We start from the raw sequence: 14152 nt of genomic DNA on the forward strand, positions 1-14152 counted from the left end.
AAGCCAATTGCTCTCCACCACCTGCTGAAGGGCAATTAAGGATGGGTAATAAGTGCTGGATAACCTGCGACACCCATCCTGTGAATGATGTTTTAAAAATCTTCAATCATAAATAAACTTTATTTTTAGCATAAGCACAATGCCGTATAGGTTTAATTTTTAGTTGTGGTGACACCACTACAAAGACTTAGACCAAGAGTAAGCCATAAATATACAAAGGCAAAACTCCAGCTTGGGCCTATCAACTTGAATATTTGAATACCACTCCAAGTATCATCATAAAGTTCACAGTCGACCATTGTTCAGAGCAGTTGGATAGCTTGAATCAACAGAGATATCACTTTGGCATTCAGAAAGTCTCTCTGATTTCCTGTGACAGATTAACTCACACAATCGGCCAGCAGGTTAGACCCACTGTGGCTGAGCAGATAATCTTCAGGAGATGATTTGATTAGATTAGTTACAGTGTGGAAACAGGCCCTTCGGTCCAACAAGTCCATACCGATCCGCCGAAGCGCAACCCACCCAGACCCATTCCCCTACGGGCAATTTAGCATGGCCAATCCACCCTAACCTGCACATTTTTTTTTGGATGGTGGGAGGAAACCGGAGCACCCGGAGGAAACCCACGCAGACACAGGGAGAATGTGCAAACTCCACACAGACAGTTGCCTGAGGCGGGAATTGAACCCAGGTCTCTGGCGCTGTGAAGCAGCTGTGCTAACCACTGTGCCACCATGCCGCCCTTAAAGTCGGAATGGGTTGGCCACAAGCAAGGGGCTTTTATATAAGGATCGAAGGAGCCACACCTGATTCACCTGGTTTTTAGTGGACCCCATAAGGACTTTATTTAGGCCACTTCCAGCAGAATTTAAACTGGCACCTGTCATGCATGTTTCATCCATTCTTCCTTGAATGGTATTAACATTGATATCCTACAACAGAACTACCAACTTTCATATAAAAACAACTACCCATCTCTTTTGGGCAAAGCATTTACCCATTTAAAGTCAAATCAGGCTAGAACATAAGTGCAAATGCCCCAGTCTTTTACCAGCCATTTGGCTATCTTGGCCAGTTGATGGTTACCAAGCATCATCCAATTATTTTATATTGCTAAAAACACTGGAACTGTTTAAAATGTTGGCAGCCTCAGTCAAAAGGTTTCATCACAAGCAGCAACCATCTAAGAAAAATGATGTAGATAATATGAGTAAGACAATCTTACCTTATGCTGTATAAAACAGTTCCATTTTTAAAAATGCGAAGTAGTTTGTTGTCCGTTGTCACTTCATGAAAGTTGGCACCCTTTTCATTTGCAAAGAATAAATCAGGCTTCCAGATGGAATCCAGCATGGAAGGATCCAAGTCTAAGGAATCATCTGGGTACTCACTGTAGGCTAATCGTGGATCATTCCATGTCTGTCGCAGGAAAATATTCACTCTGTAGTCCTAAACAAATATGAAATTAATTTAAAATTGTGTTCATTCATCAGGATTTTCATTTCCACTTAAAAATGAAATATATGGAAATTCAAATTTAATTGAATGCAAAAGCTCTGTGCAATCTAGGTTCCACAACAATGCAATAATTATCTTTATTTTACATACCCTCTTTCTGATATTTTTGCAACACTGAACTTCTGAGTACATTTTTGAATAATTAAAGCTCAGTAAGTGTAGTATTTTAACTTAACTCAAAAAAAGGACAACTGCTGCATTGAAGGAACTATTTGCAACACTAAACTCAAATTGATTCATTTTATAATTTTGTGACTTCACTTCAATTCACAGCAACAGCATCATGAATAGTGAAAGTTTAATACTCATGCTTTAATGCATTAGGTGCAGCCTTGAAATGCAATGTAGAAAATAATCTGGTATTATACCAAATTTTAGGGGCCTTTCACTCAATGTTTGCTTCTAATGTTATACTATTGATCTACTAAATGTTTGTATTTGAATTGTTTGCCAATTGAGAAGGAAAGACTCCACTCTAACTGACAAGCTGAGACTGAAGGCCAAGTGAGGGAGTGGAGATCTCAGTCAAATAATATATTTCTACAAATACACAGTAGTTTTGTTATTTGGAGGGGAACCAGATCTCTTTCATTTGCTAGTTTTATTTGACTCTCTTTTAGATTGACCCCTCCCTGTTTTCTGCAGCCATGTTGAGTGTGTAATAATATTTTTCCTTTATCAAGTACCTGTACTCTTTGAAAATAGTGACACCATCATTAGAAATAGGGTGGCACGGTGGCTCAGTGGTTAGCACTGTTGCCTCGCAGCACCAAGGACCCAGGTTCAATTCCAGCCTTGGGCGACATTCTCCCCATGTCTGCGTGGGTTTCCTCCCACAGTCCAAAAGATGTGCAGGCCAGGTGAATTGGCTATGCTAAACTGCCCATAGTGTTAGGTGCATGAGTAGGGGAATGGGTCTGGGTGGGTTACTCTTCGGAGGGTTGGTGTGGACTTGTTGGGCCAATTGGCATGTTTTTGCACTGTAGGGAATCTAATCTAATCATGCAGTTCAATGTTGTAATGCAGTGCAATTTACAGCCATTCTTTTTCCTAACACTTGGTATCTTGGCATTGAATTTCCATGTGTAACATGAACAAAATCTAGATTCACATTTATACCATACAGGACTGTACAGTTTTGGTTCCAAATAGATTATATAAAACTCTTTACAAATATTAATCAATTTCTAATGTGAGAGTAATTCATAAAATAATGATGCCAATAAGGTGGTTCATAAGATTTGCTCAGAATAATAATAAGTGTAGTTCAAAAATTATTTGAATTGCATAAACATTTTGTGGTGTTTTGTTGTTAATATACTATAGGAATTAAATTACTCTTAAATATAGTTGTTAATGTATGGAAATCGATTAAACTATAATTGTAAAGCATAACACATTTGTGGCTTTGTGCCAGTTCTATGTGTGCCACATATCATTTGTGCCACAACAAATGATAATTCATTTGTTGTGATTTCACTTCTATTTGATAGCACAGTCTCAATGGAATTGGCTCTACTTTGAGACTACTGTGTTAACCAGTCTTTGAGTGAACAATATTAGACCATGACTTTTGTTCAGAGTTCAGGTAAATGGATCGCATGACTCAAGTAAACATCTCGTGTAAAGTCCTTTCAGAGGAAATGCTATCTTTTGATTAAAGACATCATGACTTGCTTGCCTTCATTTCAGGAGTTCTGCTCAACATTGTTAATAAAGAGACTATTTTTGCTCTGGTCCCTGCACAGAACCCTTAGGATGCAATAATTACAAATAGGTTAAACTATTGAGCCCTCAAGCTTAACAAAAACTATCAATATCGGCTTTTTAAAAACTCTGTTGCATTTTCAAGCATTCATTTAAGTTATAAATATTATAAAGTCATTGTACATTTGATTATACAGTGCTTAAGGGAGGAGAATATTGATGGCACTTATGTTTTTGTAAATTCATTTATATTATGTTGATTCAAGTTCAATGATTAGAACTGTTTTTAATTCTTTTTGTTTTTCGGTCTGAGGATGCCATGACCCGTTTAAATAATTTTATGTAAACAATGAGTTTAAATACATTCCCTGACGTATAATCATCTTTATTGGACAACTTGTAATTTTCGATCCATCATTCTAGTGCTCATGTATATTAACTGCAAATTGTACTCCCTATTATGTTCAACATAGCTTAAATCCCAATAAAACCCAAACTACTTTACTGAAATGATAATATCATGCAAATTTAGAGATGTTCTGCTGTTTTTTGTATTTTAATTAGATTTGATTAGGTTGGATTATTCAAGACATGATAATTTTAAGGTTAATTAAATAGTTGGTTTTAGTCAAATTTGCAGTCTTATTGTATAATTCCATCTACACCACCAAAGCACACACATTTACTGCATAATACCATGCTAATAAAACTATGATTGATGCAGAGGTAGCCGACTGGTTACAGTACATAGGTTTGACTAAGATACTCGATTTACATTAAACAATATCTTTTATAATTTGTTTTCCCTTCCATTTTATCTCCTTACACCTCTTTGCTCAAAGTAGACCACTTCCAAAGAAATACCAATCCACAGGCAATGTTCAGCAATCTGGTGCCATTTATCACACCACAGTGCAGAAATTAAGCAAGCCAGCTATATGAAACTTTCTTCTTAATTTATTAAAAAGCGGGCGTTGCAGTGGGTCGGACTCTGGACTTCCATCTTCATACTACCAAACACTCTAACAAACCTAGAATAAAGATTGTTACTTTTCTTTTTTTTAAAAAAAGAGGCAAGTGTAGATTTGAAATCCCCTACATTTAGCCCAGCTCATTTTAATAGCTTGCACTGGTTATAAAATTGCTGAGTCCAATGCATTTACTTCCTCTCAACACATGGGTCAGCAGCTTAAGCTTTAACTTTTTCAGATCTAAATTGAGACAATTCATGGAAAGGCTGGTGCTCTTTGTGGTTCAGTGGTAGTTCACTACCTCTGGACTTGGAGGCCTGAGTTCAAATCCCAACTACTTCAAAGCTATGTAATGATATCTCAAATTATAAAATATCTATAACTGGCTTATGGAAACTATTAAAAACTCAGAGGTACAACTAGGAGACTGAGGCACAATTCTAAACACTGGGTTACATACATGACTTGAGAGTCAATAGTGCTTTAAGTGGCTTCCCAACAGAAAGTGATAACATTTCCTAAATTGAAAGAAAAAGTGTGAACTTAAAACGTAAGTTAATTAGACAGAGAGCAGTAAAGTTAAAGTGAGTAAAATGCATGTTCAAAAATGTAGGTGAGAGTGGATAAATGACTGATTAGAAAACAGTTGAGAAAAAAAAGTGATTTTGATTGAATTGTTTTGTATGTTTTTATAATCAATTCTTTGAATGCCATTTAAGTACAACTGTAACATCCCTCCCCTCACCTCTGAATCTAGAATTTTAGGTTAAATAATTACACTGAAACAAATGAAAACTTTTGAATCAGTAGAGCAATATTGCTAGGGCTGAAAATGGCAATGTTACACTTAGAGATTTTTCAAGAATACAGTGGTCCATTGCAGTATGTGTGTACATATTTCATGTGTGTAAAACAAGTGTAATTGTAATTAAATGCTTGATTTGCATATGCATTGTGCATAGTTTATTCTCCGCTCTTACGTTTGAGCATATTTCTGTACACTGAGATTTTTCTTGAATTTTAGGTTGCTCTCACTTAACATATGTCATGTCTTTGGATTATTCCACGTAGCAACATCCACCTCCATCTCCTCCAACTAAGTTCAAATTCTAAGGTAGTAACAATCCCCGTTTATGTTTCACTAAACTGCTCAGAGTCAGAATTGATCCCTTAACTGACAATCAAAGCTGCCTGATCTGTCTTACCAGGTGTTCATTCAAGGTATTACACAGTGGTGATAGTCTAATTCGGGATTAGATGTGTTTAATACTGCATGTCCCATCTGCTTCATGCCGGCTGCTAATGGACTGTTTTACAGGCACATATGTGGCATGAATATATTTTAGAAAGCGGTCCAACTTCAAGTAAGAACAAACAAAAACAAACACATCCGAGCTATCACTCAAAAGATTAGCAGCTCTCATGTATAAGCGAATAAATTATTGAATTTTGAGTTTGAGTATTATGCCAATTTTGAATTCAATGTCCTTTATAATTTGAACTGAATTATTCAACTCCAATACAATGATCTCAGTAACTCAGATCTTTCTTTTAATTTGTTCTCGCTGGCTATACTCATTCTGCAAAAATGGAGCTATGTCCCTCCCGAGACATGAATGAAGTTCAAGAAACAGAAACCAAAATCTCTCAAGTGTGTTGCCATTGTGGTGATGAGGAAACTTGGAATGTTGAAATGTGCTTGGCTGTTGCAGATAGAAGCTGAGAAGAGCTCTTGATAATTGATTTCCACGTCAAAATGTGATGTGCAGAATGGGACAACTGGATGTACAGTCCTTCATTCCTTCATGTTTTTAATATATTATACTGTTATGTACACTTCTTTGTGACTTGTTGGATAAAGAAATTAATTTAATCCTTTATTTGATGTGTAAAATTAGCAGACTGAGCACTGCAGGAATCTCTCTTTACTTCTGGGATCTAGGTTTTGAATCTAGCCCTGACTGATGTAACAACAGTATCATCTCTCAACTAACTAGAGGAGTCTACTTAAGCTACATTTAGACAGTCTCATTTTAATGCCCAGAGGGTATTAGACTACAGTATTAAATCCTCACACTTCAGCATTAATTGGATGAACTGACAAGTTCTCTCAGATAAGCAATGAAGAAAACCAATGTATGAGGTGAAAAATATATTTACAGCAGTAAACTTCTGAGGCTGGGATTAGGTTTACTAATGCGACAGAGCGCAGTCGGATTAATTCTGCATCTGCTAATGCTACATCTGATCTGGAACTGCTTGATGCTAACACTTGTGCGGAACAAGGGAAATATTTCCTTCTTCAGTGTTCAAACATGCAGAGTAAATCCAGCAAGTGCACTACACAGAGCATGAAACCAATAGGAAAGATGACAGTGAAATAAAAACCTTCAACTATTAATTCATAAATCTTTAACAGGCATACGTTCCAGATTCTCTAAAATGTGAACTTAAAGTAAATAGTTTTATAAAGTGGAAGTTATCAGTTGTAAATTGCAGTTGCAAAACTAATTAGCAGGAAAAGAATGAAATACTAATTATTTTATTCTTACATACCTCAATCATTATTGTCGTTGTATTCCTAACTTAGTTTGCAAAGTATGGAAAATGACAAAAGGTAAATGGTAAAATGAGAAATATCTAATTAAATTCACCTGGGATCAATGTTTCATATAAATTTCTTCATCAGACTAATCTCACAATGTGACTTTTGATTATGTGGCAGTATCAGATATAACTTGCGATTATTAGCCATATAAATTTAACTGTCTATTAATGACATAATTATAATAGACCAGTATTCTGAAAGACCTATTAGTTAATTACATCATGAGATTTGATGGCGCATTGTCAACAATTTGAGACCTAGCAGTTAATGGTTATCCAGGATTTGGCTGGTAGTTAGTAGCAGTAGTGACATTTGATTGTCAATTATTGGCAGTGTGAAATCTGATGCTGGATAAGAACAGTGTGTGATTGACTGTTTTATTTCATTTTGAGAGCTGAGCTGTTAATTATTGGGAATATATCCACACCTCCTATAGTGGTCTGTTAATTTACCCAGTACAGGAGTTTATAGATTCCTACTGGGAACTGATTTGTCAACTTAAATGTGAGTAATCACACCTTAAATAAAGTCAAAGAGTTTATTGACCATATGCTGGGAGACCTGAGATTGCGTGAAATCAGTGAAGTTCTTAAATTGGGATGCACAAGGGGTTGAGCAATAAAGAAAATCACATCTTAACAGACAGCTTCTTGATTTGTGAAATCTACCTGAAATAGCCAGCATACCTAAAGCAGTGGCACCTTTGCTATTGACTTTTGAAGTAAAATAGTAAGCATTAAATGTCAAGTAGAGGCAATTACCCATCATGCAATTAGTGGTATCTGAGATTTTTAATCATGATTCAGAGATGCCGGTGTTGGACTGGGGTGTACAAAGTTAGAAATCACACAACACCAGCGATGCTCCTAAAGCTAGTGTGCTTCCAATTAAACCTGTTGGACTATAACCTGGTGTTGTGTGATTTTGAGATTTTTAATGTCTGTTAGTAACATTTGATAATTGATTAGAGAGCTGATTTGAAGTTATAGTTATTAACGACTTTGTGATTTTTGTGTTAGCTCATGACTGTTTTTGACTGTTAATGAAGTGTACTGTGACCTTTAATTGACTTAATGATAATATGTCATTTAACTGTCAATGAGTAAAAAGTTTGAAGTCAGTGTCTTAGCAGTATGAGCTTTGAACCTTTAGTGTTAACTGATATCCTAAGCCAGGGATTCCCAATATTCTTTTCACATTGGCACCCAGTTTCAAGGCTGGAAAATTCTTGTGATCATTCAGTAAGGCCTGTAAGAGTAATGTTTCCGACCTCATGACCCCAATATTTTGGCCCATGACCCTATTTGAGGTAAAAAAATGCTGTCCTAATCCTCGGAGTAACACAAATTCATAGTGTCAGAGATTTACACACCTTGGTGTGGGAATAAGTGGTCCAGTACAATTCTTGGGTTCTCTCTTGCAATACTGCCCCGAGACAGTTGGCACTAGGTCTGCCTGTAGCTTGACACAGGATCCAAAAATGTACATCCCTGAATTACTAGCCCTTGATACTTTAATGGTGTGAGTTTGAGATTTGAGAACTAGATCGGGTAAATTTAGAAGAGATGTTTCCAATGACTGGGGAGTCCAGGACCAGAGATAACAGTCTAAAGATACAGGGTAGGCAATTGGAACTGAAATAAGGGGAAATTTCTTTTCCCGGAGAGTGGTGTACCCATGGAACTCCCTGCCACACAAAACATTTTCAAGGAGTTAGCTATAGTTCTAATGATTGAAAGGATCAAAGGGTATGGGAGAAGGTAGGAACAGGGAACTGAGTTGGATGTGATCATATTGAATGGTGGAGCATTTAAGACCACTAAGTCTTAAATTTCTGGTTCATTGTCCTTTCATCCTTTCCTGCTGATTTCATCAACTGAATTAATTCTGCATTGATAGTTCTCCAGATCTTACATTCACATAAGCCATTGTCTGATTTATGCGAAACTAGCCAAGTTCAAATGCTAAAATTATGTCCCCTTTCTCTGGTTTCCCCAGGGTTCCACTGTCAGAATGTAGAGTGTTCTTTGTCTTACTTTCAATTATCTACAAACCATTTAATCAGGTTCCCCCTAATCTCCTCAGTTCCAAGGAATATAATTCATGTTTACACAGGTAAATCCTTTTAGTCTAGTAAGTGTCAGCAGACTTTCTACAAAACCAATATATTCCTCCTAGACTGGATGGCCAAAACAGCTCTGGTAAGGGTTGCCTTTCTTTCCTGTGCCTGTTGTGATGAAGTGCAGCATTACCGATTTAGATTCTTCCTTGCACAGCGAGTGAGTTGTCAATGATTACTGGCCTGCACTTTCTCATTGAAATGACAGTGAAGCAATTAGTGTTCGACACCATTACCCTGTGAAGCTAACAGCAACTTCTAGTGTCTATTTGCAAATATATGCAGAAATCTTGAAATTGCTGACAGCCAGTGATTTCTTTCGAAATCACTGAACTGACAAGAACTTTGCCTTTTAAGCTGTAATATTGCTGTTAAAAAGTTCTGAAAAGTTTGCGCCTTTTTAATGAGATACTATTGTGTTGTAATGCCATGCTATTTCCTGATTACTGCAAAATGATCTCTCTATTGCTGAAAATTTGTGTAAATTTAAAGTTTTCCATTTCAAGAAAAATTCCAAAGTGTTTGGCTGAAATAATAACATCCTTTTAATAAGTTTATTTCTGCTATTTCAGCTTCTAGGCATTTGTGTGTTCCCTATTTATTCTACTCGCTGCAACATTTAATTTTTAAAAAAGCATAGTTAATCAGCGAAACTTGCTTTCTAGTTTACACTATGAGAATGAATGTAATTGGTTGCTGACATTACTTAGTAACATTATGGTAGCTAAATGCCTGGAGATCTTTTAGACACACTGCCAGATTTAAATTAAATTCGGGAGGAGTGGAAATCTTCAGCAGAGATTGTTAAGGGTCTAATTTTAATAGATTCAAAGTTCATCTATTTACAGTGTTAAAATTAGATCTTGGATCTTTTTGAGAGCATCCTTTTGAAATTGGAGTTACATGCCAGATCCAACATTTGGGTCGATCTACCCAGAAATCAACTTGATCGGTTAATAATGCCAAGAGAACTGCCAGTTGGACTTGACTACAGCATTTTCTATTGCCTCTTGGGGATATCAATTGTTGAAAAGTGAATATTTTTCCCAGAACATTGGCCTGGACTTTCCCCAAGCCAAGCAGCCATTATTCCAGTATAGATGGGAATTGTGCATGGCCATCCTGTGGCATATGCTGAAGGAATGGTCCAGGGAACTGGGTTTTCCACCAGGCAATTCCACTGTGCCGGGAACCCTCTATATGCCTCCATTTAAATCTAAGAATTCAGAGGGCTTTGACAAAATGAAGAAAGCCTGTCATACATAAACATTAATGTATTAAACAGTTAACCTAACTCCTGAATAACTACTCAATTGGCCTCATAATGACCTCACATATCTCCAATTACACCTCATCCCAGTCCACTTACAACCCAGTCCTCCCAACCTCTTCCCCTTCCCCCAGACCTGACCCGATCGACAACTCAACCCCACCAACCTCCACCTGGCACCTTGTTTACCTCACAACATTATTTCACAAATTTGGCATTCTACTCCTGGCACCCCACCTCTTATTCAACTGGCATCCTACTCCTACTCATGTGGCTTCCCACCCCTGGCATTCTAGCCCTTCCTCAGTTGGAACTATGCTTTAGCACTCTATTACCTTATACATGTGGCACACTATTTATCTGGCAAATGTACCATTTACAAACTGAGTATCCTATACCTGGATCACTATCCTGTCTCCAGCTGGTACTCTGCTTACATGGTACACTGCCATTCAACTTCCAGCACTACACTAACTTGGCATTCTACCCTGGTACCCATCTGGCAACCTACTCTCCCTGTATTCTAATATCACTGAGCCTATATACTTAACATTTGACAGTAGCAGTCAGAGTGACTTTTCAGGCCTTCAGATTTCAGAATATGCCTGAAACATCGATTCTCCTGCTCCTTGGATGCTGTCTGACCTGCTGCGCTTTTCCAGCACCACATTGTCGACCCATTGTTTAGCAGTCTAGTTGCAAATAATGAATGTTGTGAGCTAAAACTTTTCATCATTGCATGTATTACTGTGGTTCCTTTGACTGACAGAATTATGAAAACTCTAAGGGACTACTGACAAGTACTAAGTTCAACATCTGAAACATAGACAAAGCTCATGAAAATTGCTGATACTTTTTCAGCTGCCAACAGAGGTTGAACACTGTATTCTACAACTCAAGGTTCACTATGATAATGGAGATTCTAAGTTCTTCAACAAATTCTTTCTAGCAGCATGGTATTAAAACTATTTGCATGAATTATTTGTCAACAAGTGCAAAATGAAAGGACAGTGAGCAGTAACTCACTACTTTTGATTATTAATATTATCATTAAAATGTTTTGGTTTTGTAAGTTCAACGCATCAACTGGACATTTTGACAACTCTTTGATGCCCTCAGACAGAAAAAATCTTGATTATGTTTGTCAAAAGTCACAAATTTGGAGTCTCCTGGCCAGGGCATTTTCACTTTTATGTTCACCATCTTATGATATTCGAGCTGCCAGCCAACGTAATGGACCAGAGCTGACAAACAGAGATGAGAAAACCCTAAATTTTACCCAAAAGTGTAAGAAGGAAAAGGCAAGAAAAATGAGTTATCATTCATGAATAATATGAATGTAATATTTCATAATAGCTGAATATTGTCTTCCAACTTATTAAAAATCCAAGTGTGAATGTCGGGAAATGCAGATATTTCTGCAGGCATAGCTTTGAAACACAGGGTAATATATTCAGTCATATATGAATAATTATGGAATCACTTTGGTAAGTTTTATTTGGATATGTGTTGTTATCCCTATCATGTAAATAACATTGCACTTGATCTGATTTAACAATGAACAGAATAACAGAAACATTTTATTGAAACTCTGACTTTCTACTCCTTTTATCATATTGAGTTGTGCTATCCAATAAATTACTTGAATTTACAAAAAAGGAACATGATATGTTAGCAATTCTAGACAGATGGTGCTTTCAGTATATTAGCAAAACCAAGATCTACAATTTAGTATCATTGAGGCCATTAGATTCATTGTGCATGCACCAAAAAAGCTATTTAATAAGTTCTTTCCACTTGAGTTTTCTTCATAACCCTGCAATAATTTCCTTTTTGGGTATACATCTGATCTACTTTGAATAGTGTATAAATATTATACTTTAAGCAGAAAGCAAAAAATATTAAGCTTATTTTAATATCTGATCACATAATATTGTTTATTTGGAAATATTTCAGTTTATTGTAACAGTGTGGCATTCATCACTGAAGGCAATTGCTAAATTTGTGTTTTCATAAAATCATAGAATGCATGGAAACAGGCCATTTGGCCCAACAGGTCCAACCTCCAAAGAGTAACCCACCCAGACCCATTCCACTACCCTATTACTCTACATTTCCCCAGATTAATGCAAGTAACCTACACATCCCTGAACACTATCAGCAATTTAGCACGGCCAATTCACCTCACCTGCACATCTTTGGACTGTGGGGGGGAAACTGGAGTAGCTGAAGGAAACCCACACAGACATGGGGAGAATGTGCAAACTCCACTTAGACAGTTGCCCGAGGCTGGGTGCTATGCTGCCCTTTTTTTAAAACAAGTTTTATAACCTTGCAACCTATTCTTTATTCAGGATTGCTTTTTGAAATGCTAAAGTAAACTACACAGAATGTCAGATAGACAGTTTGGTTTGCTGATGATAATTATTTTTGGAACAACTTATGAATTTCTGCTCATTAACCTGCCATTTATTATTGTTTCTTGCCTCAATGCTTCCCAAATCAGTTATTCATCATAACTAAAAATAACCCATTTTCCATAAGATAAGGAATTAGAAGGGGCAGTCAGCACAGATTGGTAAACTATGAAACATGCTTGACTAATTTAATTAAATTTTTCAAGTGAGTGAATATATGTGGAGCCAAAATGACACATAATGTTTTGTCATACTTGAGTATTTAGAAAGTGCTTGATGAAGTACCACGTAAGAGATTTCTTGTAAATTTAAGGACATAAAACAAATAATATCAAAATATTTTATTTTTATGATATTAAGGGGAATGTGAAACTGTAAAGAACATTACATTGGACAAGAGGAGACTTTAGATTTAACACAGAAATGAAAATAGATGGGTCAATTATACAGTTCAATGTCACCAAGTGTGAAGTAGTCCAGTTTGAGAAAAATGACAGAGAATTGAAATGGTAAAATTGTTGTTAGAGTGAAAGGTTAGTGAGACTAAAGGGTGCAGATAAGCAAACTCTTAAAAGTAAGAGTGAAGGGGAAAACAACCATTCATGGTCAAATATGATTCTGGATCTATGCATGTGTGCAAATAAGGTAAGAAGTACCTTTACAGGACATTGGTTAGACTACAGTTTCAATTCTCTGTGCAACCTTGGTTTCCCATTGTAGAAACATAGGATAGTATAGCATAATGTGATCACTTGGTCTACTGTGCTCGTGTTCATTCTTTGAGAGAGCTATGCAATTATTGCTACTCCTCAGTTCTGTCTCCACAGCCCAGGATCTTTGCAAGGATCTTATCCAATTTTCTTTGTAAAATGACTATCCAATCTGCCACCACTATCCTTTAAGGTAGTGCATCCCAGAACTCATTGCATTTAAAAATATCATAATGGCTCTAGTTTTTTGCCTATTACTTGTATCCCCTAGTTACCAAACTTTTTGCCACTATATTGTTTTCTGTATTGATCACATTAAAACTCTTTTTAATTTAAGCACCTCCAACAGCATCTCTGAACCTTTCAGTTTTGAGGAGGGCATTCACACTATTTTCAATCTCTCCTTAGAACGTAAGGAGCTTACTTCTAATACAAATCCTATATTACTGAGGAACGCCATTCAGGTCATGTATGGAGTGACCCTCAACCCTGACTTTATCCTGGAAATCAAGCTGAAACTACATAGCAGACCACTAGAAGCTGTTTCCCAGTGCACTCCAACTGAAACATGGAACATTCGCACCACTTCAAGGCTTAAAACTAAATGCAACAGCTCTTAACTCCTCATGTTCTGGAAGTGCACTGACAAAGGAAGTTCCTCTGTACAAATTTCTAGAATTCCTCCCTCTCTTTTCCCATTACTCAGTTACTACTATTCCAGTTCATGTTGTGGAGGTGCCGGTGTTGGACTGGGGAAAGACAAAGTTAGAAGTCACATGACACCAGGTTATAGTCCAACAGGTTTATTTGAAAACATTCGCTTTTGGTG

General features: G+C 36.8%; 1 protein-coding gene across 7 annotated transcripts in view; it reads right to left on the reverse strand.

Annotated features, from left to right (window-relative positions):
- glra2 (glycine receptor, alpha 2) overlaps positions 1-14152 on the reverse strand; it is a 196422-nt gene that overhangs the window by 103480 nt on the left and 78790 nt on the right. For all 7 annotated transcript variants that reach the window (XM_072584843.1, XM_072584841.1, XM_072584845.1 and 4 more), the window contains one exon: positions 1229-1452. In XM_072584843.1, the coding sequence (XP_072440944.1) occupies positions 1229-1452 (224 nt within the window). The remainder of the gene's footprint in view (positions 1-1228; positions 1453-14152) is intronic.

Source organism: Chiloscyllium punctatum, chromosome 15, assembly GCF_047496795.1.
Source record: "Chiloscyllium punctatum isolate Juve2018m chromosome 15, sChiPun1.3, whole genome shotgun sequence".
Classification (NCBI taxonomy): Eukaryota; Metazoa; Chordata; class Chondrichthyes; order Orectolobiformes; family Hemiscylliidae; genus Chiloscyllium; species Chiloscyllium punctatum.